Below are 20,602 nucleotides of genomic sequence, written 5' to 3'. Positions count from 1 at the left end.
GGACTTAGTGACTGACAAAAAATCAAGGTTGGGCTTCCCTGTTGGCGCAGTGGTTGAGAGTCCGCCTGCCGATGCAGGGGACACGGGTTCGTGCCCCGGTCCAGGAAGATCCCACATGCCGCGGAGCGGCTGGGCCCATGAGCCATGGCCGCTGAGCCTGCGCGTCCGAGCCTGTGCGCCACAATGGGAGAGGCCACAGCAGTGAGAGGCCCGCGTACCGCAAAAAAAAAAAAAAAAAAATCAAGGTTATCTCAAACATTTCTATTTAAGTGACCAGAAATACAGTGATAGTAAGGTGGAAGCAATTTGTAGGAGGATCAGTTTCGATGGGGGAAGAGAGTTGGTTTTAGAACTGGGTGTTTGACATACCCTAAACATACATGGTTAAGGTTTATTGTGGGCCCTCTGCTTATGAGTGAAATGGGGAGTTTGGAGCCATGCAAGTAGCTGAAAGGGCTAGAGGATCCCATTAAGAAGTGGAGATATTACCATCACATCTTCATTACACCAACCTGTGGTTAAATCAAGGTCTTTCAGAAAGCTCAGTGAGTGATTTACTTATTGTTAATCAATACTTAAAGCATTTAGATGATGATGAGTGCAGAGTGATTAACTGAATAAAATAATATAATTACTGTTTAACTTGGTAATGACTGCAAAGCTTTCTCAGAATTTGGTTTGGTATTAGAAGTGTAAAGGCAGTAAGTTGGGTGGATTTTTTACCAAAGGATTTTATTATTGAGCTTTAAACACGAAGTTCAGATAACCCAAGTTAACTCAACTGTAATCTCTCATCTTTAACCCCCCTTCTTATTTGGTACCTTTATTATACCACTTACCACTTTCTTTTGGGTTACATTTATTCACAGTTCCCTCCTTTCTGTGGTTACATCCATGAATGCATGTAACTCACTGCTTTGCACACCGTGTACACAGACAGTAGGTATTAAACAGATTTTGAATTGAACAACTCTGTTCTTAAAAATAGCTACTCTAAGATTTTGGCTATGGGAGAAATCTCATTACTGCCGTTGATTTTTCCCAGTTTGCCTAGTGATACGTTGGGCTTCCACAGTGAGCAAATTCTATGTAAATAGTGTTGGGTTTAACAACACAGCAGCTCAAGAACCTTGTTTTAATAAGGCATATATTACTTTGCAGATATTGTATTTTTTGCAGATTAAAGGTTTGTGGTGGGCCTCCCTGGTGGCGCAGTGGTTGAGAGTCCGCCTGCTGATGCAGGGGATACGGGTTCGTGCCCCGGTCTGGGAGGATCCCGTATGCCGCGGAGCGGCTGGGCCCGTGAGCCGTGGCTGCTGGGCCTGCGCGTCCGGAGCCTGTGCTCCGCGACGGGAGAGGCCACAACAGTGAGAGGCCCGCGTACCACAAAAAAAAAAAAAAAAAAAAAGGTTTGTGGCAACCCTGTGTCAAGCAAGCCTGTTAGTGCCATTTTTCCAACAGCATGCTCGTTTCGGGTCTCTGTGTCACATTTTGGTAACTCTCAAGATATTTCAAACCGTTTAACTGTATTATGGTGATCTGTGATCAGTGATCTTTGATGTTACTGCTACAACTCACTGAAAGCTAAAATGATGGTTAGCATTTTTTTAGCAATGAAGTATTTTTTAATTAAGGTATATACATTGGGTTTTTTTTTAGACCTAATGCTGTTACACATTTAATAGACTACAGTATAGTGTAAACATACTGTATATGCACTGTGAAACCAAAAAGTTTGTGTGACTCGCTTTGTTGGGATATTTGCTTTATTGCAGAGGTCTAGAGCTGAACCCACAATATCCCTAAGATATGCCAGTATTTAAATCATTTAATCATAAATCATTTAATCTATCAAATCTATTTGTTTTACTTACTGTTAAAATGGAGGTGTTCTTCCAAACAAGTAATGAAGTTCTTTATCAGTTATTAGTATTTTAGTGCTTTTATTTATAAATTTAGGAAAATGGGAACATAATATAGAGCAGAAAGTTCTGTCTTATTTGGAGCTGTGGGAAAACAACAGTTGAGCAATTTTTTTTTTCACGACTCTTATAAAATTAAGACTTAAAATATTTTCAGAACCCAATCCATTTTCCAAAAACTGCATCAACATGGGTAAGGAGCAGTTGGCACTAGCAGTTGGTGTCATTTTAACGCGTTTTTTCTGTATTTTACAGATTTTTTAAATGGTTGGCATTAAACTCTTTTGAAATTAATTTTTACCTTGTGCAAAATAGCATATACATAACAGGTCAGTTATTTTTCTCAACCTTGATATTTCAGGCTATATTTATCATATGGACTCAAGTCTGGTTCTTTTACAGTTTGTTAGGTAAAAACAAAAGAATGGTACTTTTTCTTTTTACCTTCAGTGATCTCTGGGGCTGTACTTTGGCTCAGCGTTGCCAGGCACCTGTCATTTGCATCTTCCTCTGTTAATTGTGTGGCAGGTTCATACTGCAGGATCGCATCCAAATCATGGAAGAACTTCATAGTTTTACAGCTGTCTCCAGAGTTGTGGGCATATTTAACTGTTCTGTATTCATATTTGAGATTTTTGTACTTTGCCCGGCACTGTTTCCAATCTCTGTATACTCCTAGTGCTTGCAGCCTTTTAGCAATGTAGATAAATATTCCTTTATTTCTCAGTGTTCCATAAAGTTGTTTTCGTATATTTTTTTCTGCCCAGATACTTAGCAAAGCTTTAACCTCTTCCTCAGTCCAGTGCTTTCCTGCTCCACTCTCCATGTTGAAAGTGACCTGGAAATGATTCACTATTTCTAGCCAAGGTTTTGTTTCCTAGGAAACCAGACGGCTGGTTGTCAATAAGCTCTGAAGAGCTGAAAGGATCCAGTTTAACTGGTTCAAGCTGCCTGAGGGGAGTAACTTGAGAAACTGCCAAATAAGCAGGCTTTGTGATTAAAGAAGCCTGGACCTAAATGATTCCTAATGTCATTCATTTCAGCTTTAAAAGAAAAATTACCCTTGAGACAAAAGGGAAAGAAAACTTTTTTTGTGTTTATTTCTAGTTTACTATATGATTGTTGATTTTTTGTTTGTTTGTTTTGGAAATGGTTGGCAGAGGTTCTTTCTGCCCTGAGGTTTATGGCTAACATTTTTATTTCTCCTCTGATATGAATCACTTAGTCTTTGAACATTGGTTAACTACAAACCACATCATTTTACTAAATAAATAAATCCTAAGTCACAAATTATTCATTTATATCGGATGTATAGTATTATGCATGTCTGCTTTCAGCATAATAGTTCATAGTATTTAAAGCATTGGTAATTTAGTAAAATCACTTCAATTTTAATTTTTTAGATTTTTACTTTGCAAGTACATTTAATATTGTAGTTTTTCTTGTCATTAAAATGTCTAAACAATTACAATTTTGGAAAAGATCCTTTTTACCAAATAAATCATGTATTAGTTGTTAATGTATATATACATATTATGGTAGAGATTTACTTTTTATTTCTACCCTGATATATATTCTTTGGAACAAAAATTTGTTAATAAACATCTAGTATTTATAGCACTTGTTCAGAACTATTAAAAATTGTTGAGCACTTTGAACCTTTATTGTATCTTTTGAGTTTGTACTCCACCGTGGTGCAGGTCCTCTAAGTCTTACGAGTGTGTTACCCTACCTAGCTAGGAAGCCTAGCTTCTGGCTTTCTTTGTATCATCACCTAAAAATACTAATGCAGGAAATGAGATACAGAGTGCCTCATCAGCTTGGGGTTTTTTGAAGTAGCATTTATTTTCTGAAGACAAAAGTGATAGATATTTGACAGAAAAAAATTTGATGAGTGCAAAAAGCAAAACAAAACAAAAAAATTAATTTTGTTCATAATTCCAGTACCCACAAGCATTTTACCTGCTATTTTATTTGGAGCTTTTTATTTATATCTACATACTCAACCTTATTTAGAGGTCACATAATACAGAGGTTAGAAGTACAAGTTTTGAAGTCAGATTGTCTGTGTTCTAATCCTGGCCATGCCACCATTCTCTGTGTGACATTAGACAAGTTACTTCTGTTTCTTTAGTGTTGTCCTTTTCTGTAAAATGTGAATGGTGGGCTTCCCTGGTGGCGCAGTGGTTGAGAGTCCGCCTGCCGATGCAGGGGACATGGGTTCGTGCCCTGGTCCGGGAAGATCCCACATGCCTTGAAGCAGCTGGGCCCGTGAGCCATGGGCGCTGAGCCTGCGCGTCCGGAGCCTGTGCTCCACAAGGGGAGAGGCCGCAGCGGTGAGAGGCCCGCGTACTGCAAAAAAAAAAAAAAATGTGAATGCTAATCATAGTACCTACTTCAGAGGATTGTTTTCAAAGCCTAATAAATTAGATCATTCATGTAAATGCTTAGGACAGTGCCTGGCATATTAGTTAGAACTCAGACAGTCTCATCTCCTGCTATTGCTAATTGTTGTCATTGTCATCATCATGAGTGGAAAGTGGCACTAGTGCTAGTAGCATTTAATGTGTTGTAAGACTGAGTTCATGGATGTTATTGAGAAAAGTATGTTTCATAAAAGTTATTAAGAAGCTTATCAATGGGGTAAATTTAACAGTTGATACCTTTTTATATTCACAGGGGTCAGGAGAGTGCTGGTATTGTGACCAGTGATGGGAATTCGATACCAACATTCAAAACACACAAGGTATATTTAAGCATTAAAAAATGTTGGGTATAAAGGTAACAATAGCCCGAAGTTAACTAGTATATAGTGGTGAGGGGAGGAACTTTGAATAAAAATAATTTGTAATTAGAAGTATAGTTGACCCTTGAACAATGCAGGTTATGGACGCTGACCTTCATTCAGTCCAGTATCCACATATATCTTTTGACTCCCCCAAAACTTAACCACTAATAGCCTACTGTTGACGGGAAACCTTAACTGATAACATAAACAGTTGATTAACACATATTTTGTATATCATATGTATTATATACCGTTCTTACAATAAAGTAAGCTAGAGAAAAGAAAATATTATTAAAATCATAAAGGAGAGAAAATACATTTACAGTATAGTACTGCCTTTATTGATACAATAAGCTTATGTTGTCTTTTTACAAGATAAATTCTGTCGGTACCTATGTTAATGCAGTCTTAATACAGAACACTGTAGATGTTATATGTATTACTAACACTAGACCTCAAAAATGAAAAGATAATGTGAAAAAATTCATATTTATAGGTATAACAATTCATGCATTGGTAACAAAGAAGCAGCAATATGATTGCTTTATGGTTGCCTAGCCTATACACTAATAAATGAATCGTTATAAAATATCACTCACTTTATGCCTGTGTAAGGATGGGCTATCCACTTTAATACCGGTCTTGCACATGATGTTGTACACAATGACTACTTAGGCAATGGTGATGATGGTGACACCAAAATGTCTCATACGGTTTTTGCTGTACAGTTACTAGATTTTCACAAGAAGACTCTCACACATCCACAACAGATAAGTTTATTAACTGTACAGTATGTTGATGATTCACTCTTCGTTAAGTGGAAGTGGGTCATCATAAAGGACTTCATCCTGGTAGTCTTCATTCCTAATGAGAGGCTGAGGAGGAGGAGGAAGAGGAGGGGTTGGTCTTGCTGTCTCAGGTGTGGAAGAGGTGAGAAGGGGAGGCAGGAGAGGCAGGTACACTGTATGTGACTTGATGGAAGTATGTCCTAATTTCTGTCTGACTGTTTTGCTTTTTTTATTTCTCCCAGAATGTTTCTATGTGGTACCAATCGTTCCACGGTTTGCTTTAGTTTCAGTGCCTGTATCATAGAAGGGTCCATGTTGTAAAAGAAGTCCAAAAAGAGTCTTGAATAATCGGAACCCTACTGCCTGAGTGTCAGTTTGTTTCTGGCACTGCTTCTTCTGTGTCTTATTCCTCATCATCTGGCACTGGTTCGAAAGCATTCATCTCCACCAAGTCATCTTCTGTTAATTTCTCTGGTATGGTGACTGTTAGCTCTTGAATTTCTCCAAGATCCCTATCTTCACTTTCAGCCCCCACCATTTTTATTTATTTATATTTATATTTATATTTTTTATTTTTTTGCCATATCCACAATCTCTTTCATGATTTCTTTGACTGGTTCTGTTGTAAATCCTGTGAAGTCATGCACAACATCTGGACAGAGTTTTCTCCAGCAGGAATTTATTGTTCCAGGCCTGATGGCTTTTCTAGCTTTTTCTGTAACAACTGCGGCATCTTCAGTGGTGTAATCCTTCCAGGCTTTCATGATGTTCTTTCTGTTGGGTTTGTCTTCCATGGCGTAGACAGTCCTCTCCATAGAGTACCTTGTGTAATGAGCCTTGAAGGTCCTTATGATCCCCTGATAGGGAGGCTGAATTAGAGATATGTTTGGGGGCAAGCACACCACTTTGACCACTTGGGTCTGACCATGTTGAACTCATGGGGTTCTGGATGGCAGGGGCGTTGTCCAATATCAAAAGAACTTTAAAAGGCAATCCCTTACTAGCAAGGTACTTCCTGACTTCAGGGATAAAGCATTGATGGAACCAGTCCAGAAAAAGTGTTCTCGTTGTTCAGGCTTTCTTGTTGTACAACCATGTGTTAAAAGACTAGTAGCCGGACTTCCCTGGTGGTGCAGTGGTTAAGAATACGCCTGTCAATGCAGGGGACATGGGTTCAAGCCCTGGTCCAGGAAGATCCCATATGCCGCAGAGCAACTAAGCCCGTGCACCACAACTACTGAGCCTGCACTCTAGAGCCTGTGAGCCACAAGTACTGAGCCAGCATGCCACAACTACTGAAGCCCGCATGCCTAGAGCCCGTGCACTGCAACAAGAGAAGCCACCGCAATGAGAAGCCTGCGCAACGCAACAAAGAGTAACCCCTGCTCGCCACAACTAGAGAAAGCCCGTGCACAGCAACAAAGACCCAACGCAGCCAAAAATAAATAAATAAATAAATAAATTTATTAAAAAAAAAAAAAAAGACTAGCAGCTGCTGTTTATCTTTTCCCCTCAAGGCTCAGGGGTTAACAGCTTTATAGATAAGGGCAGCCCTGATCCTAAACCCGACTATTTGCACAAAACAGGAGAGTTAGCTTATCCCTTACTGCGTTAAATCCTGGTGCTTGCATTGCTTCACTTCCTTACTGATAAATGTCCTTTGTGGTATTTTATTTCCCACAATAGGTCACTTTTGCGTTAAAACCTGTTTTTTTTGCGTTAAAAACCTGTTCAGGCAGATATCCTTTCCCTCAATGATTTTCTTAATGCTGTCTGGGAACTTGTCTGCTGCCCCTTGGTCTGCAGAAGTCACTTCTGTTATCTTGACATTTTAGTTATTTATTTATTTCTAAATTTATTTGTTTGTTTTTTTGTTTATTTTTGTGGTACGCGGGCCTCTCACTGCTGTGGCCTCTCCCGCTGCGGAGCACAGGCTCTGGACGCGCAGGCTTAGCGGCCATGGCTCACGGGCCCAGCCGCTGCGCGGCATGTGGGATCTTCCCGGACCGGGGCACGAACCCGTGTCCCCTGCATCGGCAGGCGGACTCTCAACCACTGCGCCACCAGGGAAGCCTTATCTTGACCTTTTTTAAGCTAAATCTCTTCCTAAAAGTATCCAGCCATCTTTTGCTGGCATTTAATTCTGCAGCTTTAGATCCTTCACCTTCCTTTTGCATTGCCATCATATAATGGCTTCACTTTTTCTCAAATCATATTAGATAGGTATGCCTTTCTTATAGCAATCATGCACCCACATAAAAGCTGCATTTTCAATATGAGATAAAAGGGTATTTCACAAAAAGTGCAAGGTTTTTGTACTTGCTGGTATAGCTGCAGCAACGGCTTCACATATTTCCTTTTCTTTTTTTTATGGTCTTTATGCTGGATTCATTTATCTTGAAATGGTGGGGCAGCCACAGCTGCAGACCTCAATCTACAGTAGACATCAAGCAATTCAACTTTTTCTTGCAAAGTCGTGACTGCTTCTTGGGAGCACTTTCAGCGTCACTAGTGGCACTTTGAATGAGTCCCACGGTGTTACTCAAGGTTTACGGTATTGCAGTAAACACGAAGAAAAATATGCAGGAACTGGGAGAGGAGACTTTTTACTTCAATAGGCAACTTGAGGTAGAGATGAGGGGCTCACCCGGAGAGGGCTAGTGTCACATGGCATTTTAAGTCGGTACTTGCAGCACTTGAGCTCCCTGCAATATTAACAGGAGGTGGCACCGAAATTATTACAGTATTACAGTGCAGACTGTGGTTCATTTTATGCAGTTATGATGTAATACTGCACCTTTATGTTTGTTTACATTTCTCGAAACAGCAAATAGCACAGTTTATGGTTTGTGTTTGTTGTGTGCATAAGTTTTGATAAATGTTAACATTTTATAATAGGATTGTGTATATTTTGTGGTAGTAAATGATAAAATGGACTAGTATCTACATATATTTTATTCATGACATACCCATCTTTTTCTTAATTTTTTTCAGTTACTCTAGGCTACACGGTTCGTCTGCCAAGTATTTTTAAATTGTTGCAAATCTCCAAAAAATTTTTCTGATATATTTATTGAAAAAACTCCATGAAAAAGTGGACCTGAGCAGTCCAAGCCTATATTGTTCAAGGGTCAACCACTTCTATTTGTCATTTCTATTTTTATTTCTCTACCAGTGATGGTTTACTAGACTGACTCAGACAAGTCATTTATTTGAATACTTTAACATGCTTTAATTTAAAATTACAAATAATTTAGTTTATTGTATTTGACAAATGTTAACGCTTAGTACATCTGTTCTTCAATGTTTTATCAAAAAGTATCTTATAAAACAAGCACTTCAACATTGTGACTGCATTAAATACCACTGAAGTTTTCACTTTAAAATGGTTAATTTTATGTTATGTGAATTTCACCTCAAATATGTATTTTATTGCATCACAGTTCTTACAATTAGGTTAGTTCCCCCCCGCCTTTTTTTTTTAGATTAGAATTCTGAAGCACAGAGAAATTAAGTGAACTGCATTTTCTAATTTGGGATTGTCTGAGCAAAGGCATATAAAAATGCTACTAGTGTTTTTTTCCCTAAAATGAGCTCTTACTTTGACTTTGCAAGGGAATGGGTCTTGTAAATCACGTCTTTACTGAAGACAATTTGAAGAAATTATATACTTCAAATCTTGGAATTGGACACACGAGGTATGCCACTACAGGAAACTGTGAATTAGAAAATTGCCAGCCCTTTGTTGTTGAAACACTTCATGGGAAAATAGCTGTGGCACATAATGGCGAATTGGTAAATGCTGCTCGCTTAAGGAAAAAGGTAAGGTTTTTTTAAATGCATTTTCATGGTTGTAATAAATTACTGAAAAGAAGTTATTGAGGAGCTTGGAAAAGGGTATTACCCTTTTGTTGCTATCTGTTATCTAACTGCAAAGAACAACTGTATCAGAATTAGCTGGAGTACTTGTTATGATTACAGATTCTAAGAGATTCCCCCCCCCACCCAGAGTCTGGGGAGGGGCCGGTTGCTGAGTCTGCATTTTAATATGCTCCTAAGGTGATTCTGATGCACTGCTTTGGAGTTGAGATCTGGAAAATTGATTTAAGTATTCCCAGAACTTTGTCCTGCCCTCTTCTTAGCCTCTGGCATTGTCATTACAATAATACAGTTTTTTTGCTCTGAAATGAAAAAAAATTTTTTTATTCAGACAATTAAAAAAATATAAATATGAAGTAAAAATTATTTTAAAACTCACTATTTAGAGGTACCACTGGAAGTTCCATTCTAAACAATACCCAGGTCATTATTTTTCGCCTAACCCCTTACCCAGATGCTAGACTTCACCTCTACACATTTTGCTGCATCAGGGATGATCAGTGAGGATGGGTAGCCACCATCACCACCACCAAGAAACCCGAGTTGAGAGTCTGCACTGCAGTGTGCCACTCTTACGGGAATGTGTCCTATCTGTCAGGAGTGTCGAGGGCTGAAAAAGTTAGAACCATAACCCCAAACCCTCATGCCTTCTCCGTCCCGCTCCTCCAGACACCCACTGCAGGTCTACATTCCATCAAACTTAGTTTTCAAAAGCTTTCCTGTATACCTCCTAAAGCACTATTTTTTTTCCTATTTGAAAAGATTCAGAGACTTCCCATTGCCTCCAGCAGCGATTCTCCGTTATTATGCGTACATACCTACCATTGGTAGGATGCAGGATTCCGTAACTGAGCATCTACACGATGCCTGATCTCTTCCTGTGATGGCAGGCTATTGGGTGAGGGGTGAGTTAAAGCTTCCCCTCTAATGACTGCAACTTTTCTCCTTTCCAAATAGCTTCTGCGTCACGGTATTGGTCTGTCAACAAGTTCTGATAGCGAAATGATCACCCAGTTACTGGCGTATACCCCTCCTCAGGAACAAGATGACACCCCAGACTGGGTGGCAAGGTAATGGTAAAAGTAGGCTGAGTGTGCAGGTCTGGTAATGAGAGCTTGCTCTTGCATGTGTTTGTAACTAAAATTATTCATTCAATTATTTAATTGATTCCAGGATTAAAAACTTAATGAAGGAAGCACCCACGGCATACTCTCTGATTATAATGCACAGAGATGTGATTTATGCAGTACGAGATCCTTATGGAAATCGTCCTCTGTGCATTGGTCGTCTTATTCCTGTATCTGATATAAATGATAAAGGTAATGAACTTCAAAAGAAATACAATTTTATAATGCTTTCCCAAGTCATTGTCCTACTATTGGCACACCCTGAAATCTGTAGGTATAAGGAGCTTATTGAGTAAAAGCTAGGTAAAAAAGAAAAAAATGGCACTTAGTTTTCAAAGTACATTTCCTTGAATATTTCTGAGCTGAGCCATTTTTGATATATTTAATGGACATTCCTGTTTTGTCCTGAGTGGCCTATTCGTATCCTTTGCCCAGCTTTTTCATTTGTGCAATATGATGTCAGCGATTTTCCTTTTGACTTATGAGATGTCTTATTCAAGCCATGAAACCATATTGTTTGAAGGAATCTTGGGATTATTAATTTTATCTTTGGTTCTAGTCAAATGAGGAACCATATGCTCTTAAAGTCATAGTAATGGATATTCTGTGAGCTCTTTTCCTTATCTATTTGGTGTTTAACTGTTCTCTTGAAATACGTAGCCTCTTTTAAAATTTCTTGAATTCAGTAATTGAATCGATTGTCTTATGATTTACAGAAAAGAAATCTTCAGAAACAGAAGGATGGGTGGTGTCTTCAGAATCTTGTAGCTTTTTATCTATTGGTGCAAGGTAAGTTTTATCTCACTCAGCAGATCAACTTTTTCCACATCAATAAAAAAAATTTTTTTTGTTTCTGATGTCTGCAAGAATACATGTTTATAAATGCAGTTCCTTTTGTACATTGTGCTCAGCAGTTGCACTAACATTAATGTCCCAATAATACCTTCTAATCCAGGAACTGGCATCCTGTTTTCAAAATACCATGAGACTTATTTTAGAGAGGAAGAATCTCCTCAACAAGTAATAGTTATGAGCAAAAAATTTAAGCCAGGATAAAAATGCTCTCTTTAGCCTTCATGCTTTTAAAAATCAATAAAATATAGGGCTTTGGGGCTTCCCTGGTGGCGCAGTGGTTGAGAGTCCGCCTGCCGATGCAGGAGACACGGGTTCGTGCCCCGGTCCGGGAAGATCCCACATGCCGCGGAGCAGCTGGGCCCGTGAGCCATGGCCGCTGAGCCTGCGCGTCCGGAGCCTGTGCTCCACAGTGGGAGAGGCCACAACAGTGAGAGGCCCGCGTACCGCAAAAAAAAAATATGGGGCTTTTAATTTCTTAAATTCTAAATTTGAATTTAGGGGTAACAGATTTATAGAAATTACTGCTGGAGGAATACTACTTTTCTTTTTTTAAATAAATTTATTTATTTATTTGTTTTTATTTTTGGCTGCATTGGGTCTTCGTTGCTGTGTGTGGGCTTTCTCTGGTTGCAGCGAGCGGGGGCTACTCTTCGTTGCAGTGCGCGGGCTTCTCATTGTCATGGCTTGTCTTGTTGGGGAGCACGGGCTCTGGGTGCGGGCTTCAGTAGTTGTGGCTCACGGGCTCTAGAGCACAGGCTCAGTAGTTGTGGCTCACGGGCTTAGTTGCTCTGCGGCATGTGGGATCTTCCCGGGCCAGGGATCAAACCCGTGTCCCCTGCACTGGCAGGCGGATTCTTAACCACGGCGCCACCAGGGAAGCCCAGGAATACTACTTTTTAATTTTTTAAGCCAATATACTTTATATTAAATTGAGCCATTTTTCCTTTATAAGGGAAGGGACTCTGTGTGCTTTATAATAGATAATTTGTCTTAATTTGACTGGTTTATTTATAGTCTTTAATATTGTTTCCCAAGATATTACCGTGAAATCTTGCCTGGAGAAATTGTGGAAATATCCAGACATAATGTCCAAACTCTTGATATTATACCAAGGTCTGAAGGAAACCCAGTGGCTTTCTGTATCTTCGAATATGTTTATTTTGCAAGACCAGATAGTATATTTGAAGGTAAGTAAAATATCTCTAACTATTGATATAAATCTATTATTTACCTCATTGAAACATGGCAATTCTTGGGCCCAAAGGCTTACCTGGCTCTTTGAAGGCACATAGTTATGTTGCAAATTTTGGGACTGAGCTTACAAGTCATAAGATCACAGTTTTTCCTTTTCATCTGACTCTTGGATTTTGTTTTCCTTTTAGGAGTAAGGATTATGATTTTCAGATATGTATTAAGGTTAATTCTTTTTTTAAAGAGTGAATTCCCCCAGTTTATGTGTTTCCACTTTAATGTTTTTTTGTCTTGCTTTTCTTTTTCTATTTATTTATTTATTTATTTATTTTTGGCTGTGTTGAGTCTTCGTTGCTGCACGCTCAATTCTATAGAGTTCTAACAAGCTAGTTTCTTAGAATAGTGATATTATGCTGTGCTATATTATACTAAGTAAAAATTTATTTCCTTTTCCAAACATTCCAGACCAAATGGTTTACACAGTAAGATACCGTTGTGGTCTGCAGCTGGCAATTGAAGCCCCTGTGGATGCGGATTTAGTTAGCACTGTCCCGGAATCTGCTACGCCTGCTGCCCTTGGTTATGCAGCAAAGGTATTTTCTCTTAATTAACACACAGTGAATTGCTCATTTAGCACTGAGATTAGAAATCCATGTATATAAAGAGAAACTCATCAATTTATTGTAAGGAAAAGGAAAGTGTTGGTTCCTTTGCAAGAGTTACTTATTTTCCAGCCTTTTCAATTCAGTGGCACTATTTTTTAATGGGTCCACAAAAAGTTTACCCAAAGACTAGGAAAACGACCCCCTTCATTTTAAAAAAATAATATCATGACTATATATAGAATTTAGTGGTAATATTTGCTTATTATTAAGTACCCTCACAAGCCGCTGGTGTATTTATTCCCTACTGAGTGTGGGTGATAATAAAGTTGTTTATGTTAATTTTGTATAATGTTCTTAGTACTATGCTTAATTTCATTTTTCATAACCAGGTAGAATATGTAATTATAGTGATCCTGGTGTATAATACCCAACATTCACTACATTGGAAAGTTTAGTTTGTGAATTTTTAAAAGAAATAATATGCATTCATTTTAGAGAAGTATTACCTTGTTAGATGGATAAGTCACCTCCTGTCCCTCAGAAAGTATCTCCTTAGCCTACTGGTTTTAATTCATTTCCTGCTGACAATTTTTAAATATGTGAATTTTTCTGACAGTGATTTATTCTTTGTCATGTGTTCACATTCTTGGTATTCTTTTCCAAGATAGAGAAATAATATGTGTTTAAGAAAGAAGCATTACAAATTCTAATAAAATGAATTGTTTTTCCTACTAAGTAGAGGACTTTCAGTAATTTTTCTTTTTGCCTTTTCTTCCCTACAGTTTAAATAGTGGAGGAAAATTGTAATCTGATGATGGAGAGTCAGAATAACAACCATATTTAAAATTTTTTACATAGATGTTATAATGCAAGCATGACCTAGAGAAAACAGAACCCTAGAGTTCTCTGTATATGTACTGCTCATTGTCCTTTTATTCCTTCTCTGTCAGTGTGGGCTTCCATATGTGGAGGTGCTATGTAAAAACCGGTATGTAGGAAGAACATTCATTCAGCCAAACATGAGGTTAAGACAACTTGGTGTTGCGAAAAAATTTGGAGTATTGTCGGACAACTTTAAAGGCAAAAGAATTGTTCTTGTAGATGATTCAATTGTGAGAGGCAATACCATTTCACCCATAATCAAATTGCTCAAAGAATCTGGTGCAAAAGAGGTAAGTAATATTAAAACACCTATCCTAAAGCACCAATAATTACAACATGATAGTCATGAAAATTTTATGTTAAAATTTTTATAAACCTAATTTTAAAATTAATAAACCACAAAATAGAATACTTTTAAATTTGTAGAGTATTGATTACTTTTTCTTTTTGAAGATATGGAAGCAATCCTAGTGTAATAAATTTGACACATTAGGTTATACTTTCAAATCTCAAAGCTTATTCTAACTACATAGTTCAATAATTCAAATTACTGAAGTGAGATGTCATTTACAGCTAATAGTTGATCAGATTTAGAAATAAAATCTATTGTGGAGAAAATGGTATAGAAAGCAGTATGACAGTCTATTTAGAAAGCAAGTTCAGATCCATTACAATAGTAAAAAAGAATAGACACAAATAAACAAAAGAACTGGAAATAGCTCATATTAAACAAAAGAACTGGAAATAGCTCATATATCTACCAGCAGGAAATAATTTAGTAAATCAATACATCAGTATGATGAAATATGATACAACCATTAAAAACTATAATTATGAAGACTGCAAAACATGGGAAAATCTTTGCTGTTACAAGAAAGGTAAAAAGTAAATGTGGACACTGATTACAGCTGTGTAAATGTTCCTGACAAAAGGCAGAAAATAATGATAGATAAAAAAATAGACAAACATAGTTCTTTGTAGTAGTAGTAAGGTTTTTATTATATCCTGGTAGATGTTATTTTTCTTTTTAAAAAGGTAAAATAAGAGGTAGGCAAAAGTGCCATTCAAGTGTTAGAGGAAAAAACTGAAGGTGGTCCTAGGAATATAATAAATGAGAAATGACAGATCAGAAGAAAGAAATGTCCTTGTTAGTAGGTGACAGAAGGAAACAATGGGGATCTCTGTAAAAAGAACCCTTTACAAGTGGCTAACATTTTGAAATTCTTGTCAGGACACTTTGGAGTCTAGGACAGGGCTGCTCAAGTAGGATTCTTGGTAATGAATTAATTCTAAAAGTAGTTCTGACTGAACACTGGAGTTCTATATGTATATCACATGATTTTCTGAGATTCTTTTCCACCTATTAGAGTGAAATAAATTTTTTAGTATGCTTTATTACCCGTATGTTGTTAAAGTATTCTGTAAAACAATTTTATGTTGTATTTGTGAATGACAGAATTTTGCATAATTGTTCACAGTGAATGTCAAACTAATTAATGTGTGAAATGATTTCTTTCCAAGGTACACATTCGCGTAGCTTCACCGCCTATTAGATATCCATGCTTCATGGGAATAAACATACCAACAAAAGAAGAGCTTATTGCCAATAAACCAGAATTTGAGCATATCTCAGATCATCTAGGTAGGTATTACAATTTCTATAAACTTTTATCTTTATTCATTTATTAACAGAAAATCCAAGCTTGTCAATCTTTACACTTTTAATAAAAAATAGTGTTCAGTATTTATTGAAAGTAAATGTTGTATGTGTTGAGCAGATGAATAGTGAGAGAGCCTGATATGTGTGGACACCATAGTGAGTGCTGTGATGGAGAGCTAGGCTAAGGTGAGATCAGAGAAGAAGAAAGGCTTTCTTAGTAGAGAGAACTGCTAATCAGTTAAAGCCTCCCAAAGGTCAGATCAGAAGAAAAACAAAAGTAATTTCACCACAGATTCTAATAGAATAATTTGGCTGTGGGTACAAATCAAAAAGTGAAAAGCTTATATAGGCTTATCTTTAATAATGAGGTCAGAAGTCTTGGAGATGGAGGTTATCCTTGATAAGACATTTGCCTTTCAAATTCAGGTGAGGTGTAAACTATAAATATCACATACATGTTCATCCATGTATGGTACCTCCACACTGATTGTTTACAGCTGTTGTTTCTCTTGACTGGTCATGCCTGTACCTTACCAGTTAAATATTTTTTTTGTTTTTGTAAATTTATTTATTTATTTATATTTTATTTTTGACTGTGTTGGGTCTTCGTTGCTGTGTGCAGGCTTTTCTCTAGCTGCGGCGAGCGGGGGCTACTCTTCGTTGCAGTGCGCGGGCTCCTCATTGCGGTGGCTTCTCTTGTTGCAGAGCACGGGCTCTAGGCGCACGGGCTTCAGTAGTTGTGACGCACGAGCTTAGTTGCTCCGCGGTATGTGGGATCTTCCCGGACCAGGGCTTGAACCCATGTCCCCTGCATTGGCAGGCGGATTCTTAACCACTGTGCCACCAGGGAAGTCCCCAGTTAAATATTTTGAATGTCACCCAACTGATATATTGTGAGCACTCACTCTTTGCCAGGAACACATCTATATTATCATAATAACATCACAAAACTGCTACAATTAGGCAATATTTCCCTTATCTGATAGCTGGGAAAAAAAGGCTTAGGAAAAGTAAGTGACCTTAAGCTTAAATTTGAACCCAGATCTTCCTGACTTCAAGGTCTGTTATTCAAGAAAATGACTCCTAAAGCCTTTTGAAGCCATTCTAGACTTGAATCCTCCACTGCTATTTTAAATTGTTATCCCTTAAATTCCAATTTAAAATAAAAAAAATAAATAAAGGCCCTGAGTTTTGATTCTTCAGCCACCACCACCACCACCCCGCCTTTTTTTTTAAGAGAGGCTAATGGAGAAAATTCCCTGATGGTCCAGTGGTTAAGACTCCAGCTCTCACTGCCAAGGGCCTGGGTTCAGTCCCTGGTCAGGAAACTAAGATCCCATAAGCCACACAGCCAAAAAATAAATAAATAAAATTTAAAATTTTTTTTAAAAAGAGAGAGACAGGGGCTAAAGGAGAAATTTTTATTTTGGCTTATGTTTTTCTGTTTGTAACTATTCTCTGTTAAGGCAATTCTTCCTTTCCAAAGGAAGTCTCATGACCTTTTTCCCTGTCTTTCCCCCGTAGGAGCAAACAGTGTTGTGTATCTGTCAGTAGAAGGACTGGTTTCATCTGTACAAGAAGGGATAACATTTAAAAAACAGAAAGTGAAAAGGCAAGATATTATGGTTCAAGAAAATGGGAATGGTCTGGAATGTTTTGAAAAGAACGGTCATTGTACAAAGGAAGATGTTATGATTCAAGAAAATGGGAATGGTCTGGAATGTTTTGAAAAGAACAATCATTGTACAGCTTGTCTGACTGGAAAATACCCTGTGGAACTGGAATGGTAACTGCTAGGGGCAGACATGATGTTTCAAAACACAAAGTTAGTGGAGAAGTTATAGTGGTTACACCTCCATTTACTGTTACTCGGTACAGTGTGAAATGCCACATGCTTGTGTTATAAGTTTTGAGATTTTTTTCTGAAAAGGGTACCAAAGTGCTATGATTTCTTTAGTAATCCTAGATAAATATTTTGGTATTATCTAGGAACTTGGATGATCCTTTCAGTTTTATTTAGTAGTTTAGTACTTTTATTTTTAGAAATCGTATACATTTAACTTCAGATCATCAACAGTAATGCAACGAATCGGTAAATTTCTGTTTAAGAGAGGATTGCCAGGTACTCTGCTCTCCCACAGGTTCTTAGAGAATTTTGTGGAATGTTTGAGAGTTATGGAAATTCAGTTATGGAATATTTTCATAATTGAACCTTGCTAATTACATATAATACAACAATATGTGGTATTCTTTTTTTTCGCTCAAGCATTGGCTAGCCTTTTTCACCTGGTCAGAGAAAAGGCAGGTGGTCAGTGGCATTTGCCAGGTCCATGCTTTAAAGAGTTTGCAAGAGGTTAGACTAAGGTGTTGTGATGCAAACAGGACATGTGAGTTAAGTATAACATTTCATGCAAACCTTGAATCCATTATACCCCAAAGTTACCTAGCATCAAGAGTTCTCTTTAAAAAAAACCAAAAAACAGAAGAAACACCTTTTTGCGCCTCACTTTCCCCACCTGTGCAATGAGGTGCTTATATTACTAAATTAAATAACTTGCAGCAGTTATTTTGGTGGTTAGAGCCATCATTCCACCCCTCAGTTTTAAGACAGTGCATGATTATTAGCTTTTGAAATGTTGGCCATTGGTCTGCAATTGAGATTTCAAGAGGGAGACATAGAGCAGTAATTTGCAACCTATCTTTGAGATGCTCTGAGAATGACTGTAAAAACATGGCTGTGCAAAGTATTTTCCTACATTTGACTAGAAAGTATGATCCATACTACTTAGTGCCCTTATAGTAGAAGCTCAGCAAGTAACCTGGTACATTTGAAGTAAAAAATAATTTTTTAGATTCTAACAAACCTTTTATCCTTAATTTGATTATATGCTTTTTTAATGAAGTGCTTGATCACTTGCAAATATACTGTGTATGCAATGAGATGATCAAGTAGAAACATTGTAGGGGCCAATTTTATGGAACAAGGAGACAACAGCTTTTTTTAATTAGCATGCTCATCTAATTCCGAGCATCAACGTATCACTTTTTCTACTTTGTTTTATTGGGATCTAATGAATTAGATTTTTTTAAAGGTTTTTGTTTGTTTTCTAACATCTGAGATTTAAAACTTTAAAATGACTTGCCCTCAACCCTTGTTTATGTAAGATTTTTAAAACATAAAAGTGTTTGTTTCTGTGTTATTACCATGATTGGGTGTACATAGTGTCCAAATCCACCTAGAATTGTAATATTTATTAATAACCATAATCTTTTGTCTTCATTTGGTATTTAGTCTCATGTGTTGTATCATGGCAGGCCAAGAGAAAACGTTGACAGCTCTTTAAGCCCATGTGCAGCAGGCAGCAGTGGGTCAGATAACCCTGTGGTGGTACCACAAGCAAACTGGCATCTGAATAAAGCCCTGGGACCATTTGTGTGTATAGCCTCTTGCCTTAAATGTATTCCTCATGGCAGCATATGGAGGAGGCAAGACCTTATGGGTCAGTTTTGAACCAGCCTTACTTTGATTTTTTTAAAAACAAGAGACTCAGGGAAAGTACTAAACCAAAATCTCTGATTTGACTTTTGTGTTTTCCATAGTTTTTATTTTGTTTTATTGAGATGCTTTTATAAAGGAAAATGGTACTGTGACAGTTTGGTAATTCTACAAATTTCTTACTCTTTCTCCATCATGGCCTTTTATTTCACAAGTTTCTGAAGTGTGAATTACAATTTTATACCAGTGTAATCTCAAATGTTGTTTAACTGCTTTAAATTTTTATAGATATTGTAAACTGCAGAGCAAATGAGAAATGTGTTTTCACAGGATCTATATTGTGAACTAAACTAAGCCTACTTTTTGTGACTTCCTTGTGATGCGTTGGTGACAAATATATGTAATGAGTACATTTAAATATGTGTGTGTACTTTTTCTAAATAGTGACTTTCAGGTACTGCATTATGGTGAACGGCACAGTGACAGTCACATCCAGGATCCATTCTTGGCACCAGCTACTCATATCTTATTTCTCTGGTTCAGGCATTTCAGTAAATAGACCATCTCTTATGAACCAGGCAAAACTGCTGGCTGAGTAGGAGGGACAAATAAAGTAAATAGAAATGCAGTGCTAAGTAAGCGCTATGTTAGTGCCAAGTTCTGTGGAGACACTAGCAAGAATAGGGAAGGTGTCACAGAAGAGGAGGCTTAGATTCCCAAACTGCGTGTGTGTGTTGGGGAGGAGTACTTTTTAAAATAAAAGTAAAATAGGTACATGAATAAACTGTGGTACATCCAGACAATAGAATATTATTCAGTCTGAGAAGAAATGAGCTGTCAAGCCATGAAAAGATGTGGGGGAACTTAAATGGATATTACCAAGTGAAAGAAGCCTATCTGAAAAGAGTACATACTGTATGATTCCAACTATATGACATTCTGGAAAAGGCAAAACTATGGAGAGAATAAAAAAGATCAGTGGTGGGCTTCCCTGGTGGCACAGTGGTTGAGAGTCCGCCTGCTGATGCAGGGGACATGGGTTCGTGCCCCGGTCCGGGAAGATCCCACATGCCGTGGAGCGGCTGGGCCCGTGAGCCATGGCCACTGAGCCTGCGCGTCCGGAGCCTGTGCTCCACAATGGGAGAGGCCACGGCAGTGAGAGGCCCGCGTACTGAAAAAAAAAAAAAAAAAAAAATCAGTGGTTGCCAGGGGCTGGTGGGGAGAGAGGGATGAATAGGTGAAGCACAGGGAATTTTTAGGATAGCGAAACTATTTTGTATATTACTATGATGGTGGATACATGTCATCATATATTTGTCCAAATCTGTAGAATGTATGACACCAAGAATGAACCCTAATGTAAACTATAAATTTTGGGTGATAGTGATGTATCAGTGTAATGATTACCT

General features: G+C 37.8%; 2 protein-coding genes across 4 annotated transcripts in view; one reads left to right on the top strand and one right to left on the bottom strand.

Annotated features, from left to right (window-relative positions):
• PAICS (phosphoribosylaminoimidazole carboxylase and phosphoribosylaminoimidazolesuccinocarboxamide synthase) overlaps window positions 1–2,748 on the bottom strand; it is a gene marked incomplete at its 5' end in the record, with an annotated part of 50,594 nt that extends 47,846 nt beyond the window's left edge. For all 3 annotated transcript variants that reach the window (XM_079703286.1, XM_079703287.1, XM_079703288.1), the window contains one exon: window positions 2,367–2,748. In XM_079703286.1, coding sequence (XP_079559412.1) covers window positions 2,367–2,748 — 382 coding nt within the window. The remainder of the gene's footprint in view (window positions 1–2,366) is intronic.
• Window positions 1–17,487, top strand: part of PPAT (phosphoribosyl pyrophosphate amidotransferase) — a gene marked incomplete at both ends in the record, with an annotated part of 35,785 nt that extends 18,298 nt beyond the window's left edge. The window contains 10 exons of the mRNA XM_079703310.1: window positions 4,602–4,668; window positions 9,114–9,320; window positions 10,335–10,447; window positions 10,551–10,696; window positions 11,221–11,293; window positions 12,395–12,546; window positions 13,016–13,143; window positions 14,106–14,327; window positions 15,559–15,679; window positions 17,222–17,487. Coding sequence (XP_079559436.1) covers window positions 4,602–4,668; window positions 9,114–9,320; window positions 10,335–10,447; window positions 10,551–10,696; window positions 11,221–11,293; window positions 12,395–12,546; window positions 13,016–13,143; window positions 14,106–14,327; window positions 15,559–15,679; window positions 17,222–17,487 — 1,495 coding nt within the window. The remainder of the gene's footprint in view (window positions 1–4,601; window positions 4,669–9,113; window positions 9,321–10,334; window positions 10,448–10,550; window positions 10,697–11,220; window positions 11,294–12,394; window positions 12,547–13,015; window positions 13,144–14,105; window positions 14,328–15,558; window positions 15,680–17,221) is intronic.
• Window positions 17,488–20,602: the final 3,115 nt, after the last annotated feature.

Source organism: Hyperoodon ampullatus (genome assembly GCF_949752795.1).
Source record: "Hyperoodon ampullatus genome assembly, chromosome: 1".
NCBI lineage: Eukaryota > Metazoa > Chordata > Mammalia > Artiodactyla > Ziphiidae > Hyperoodon > Hyperoodon ampullatus.
This window is presented reverse-complemented; position numbering and strand designations above follow the sequence as displayed.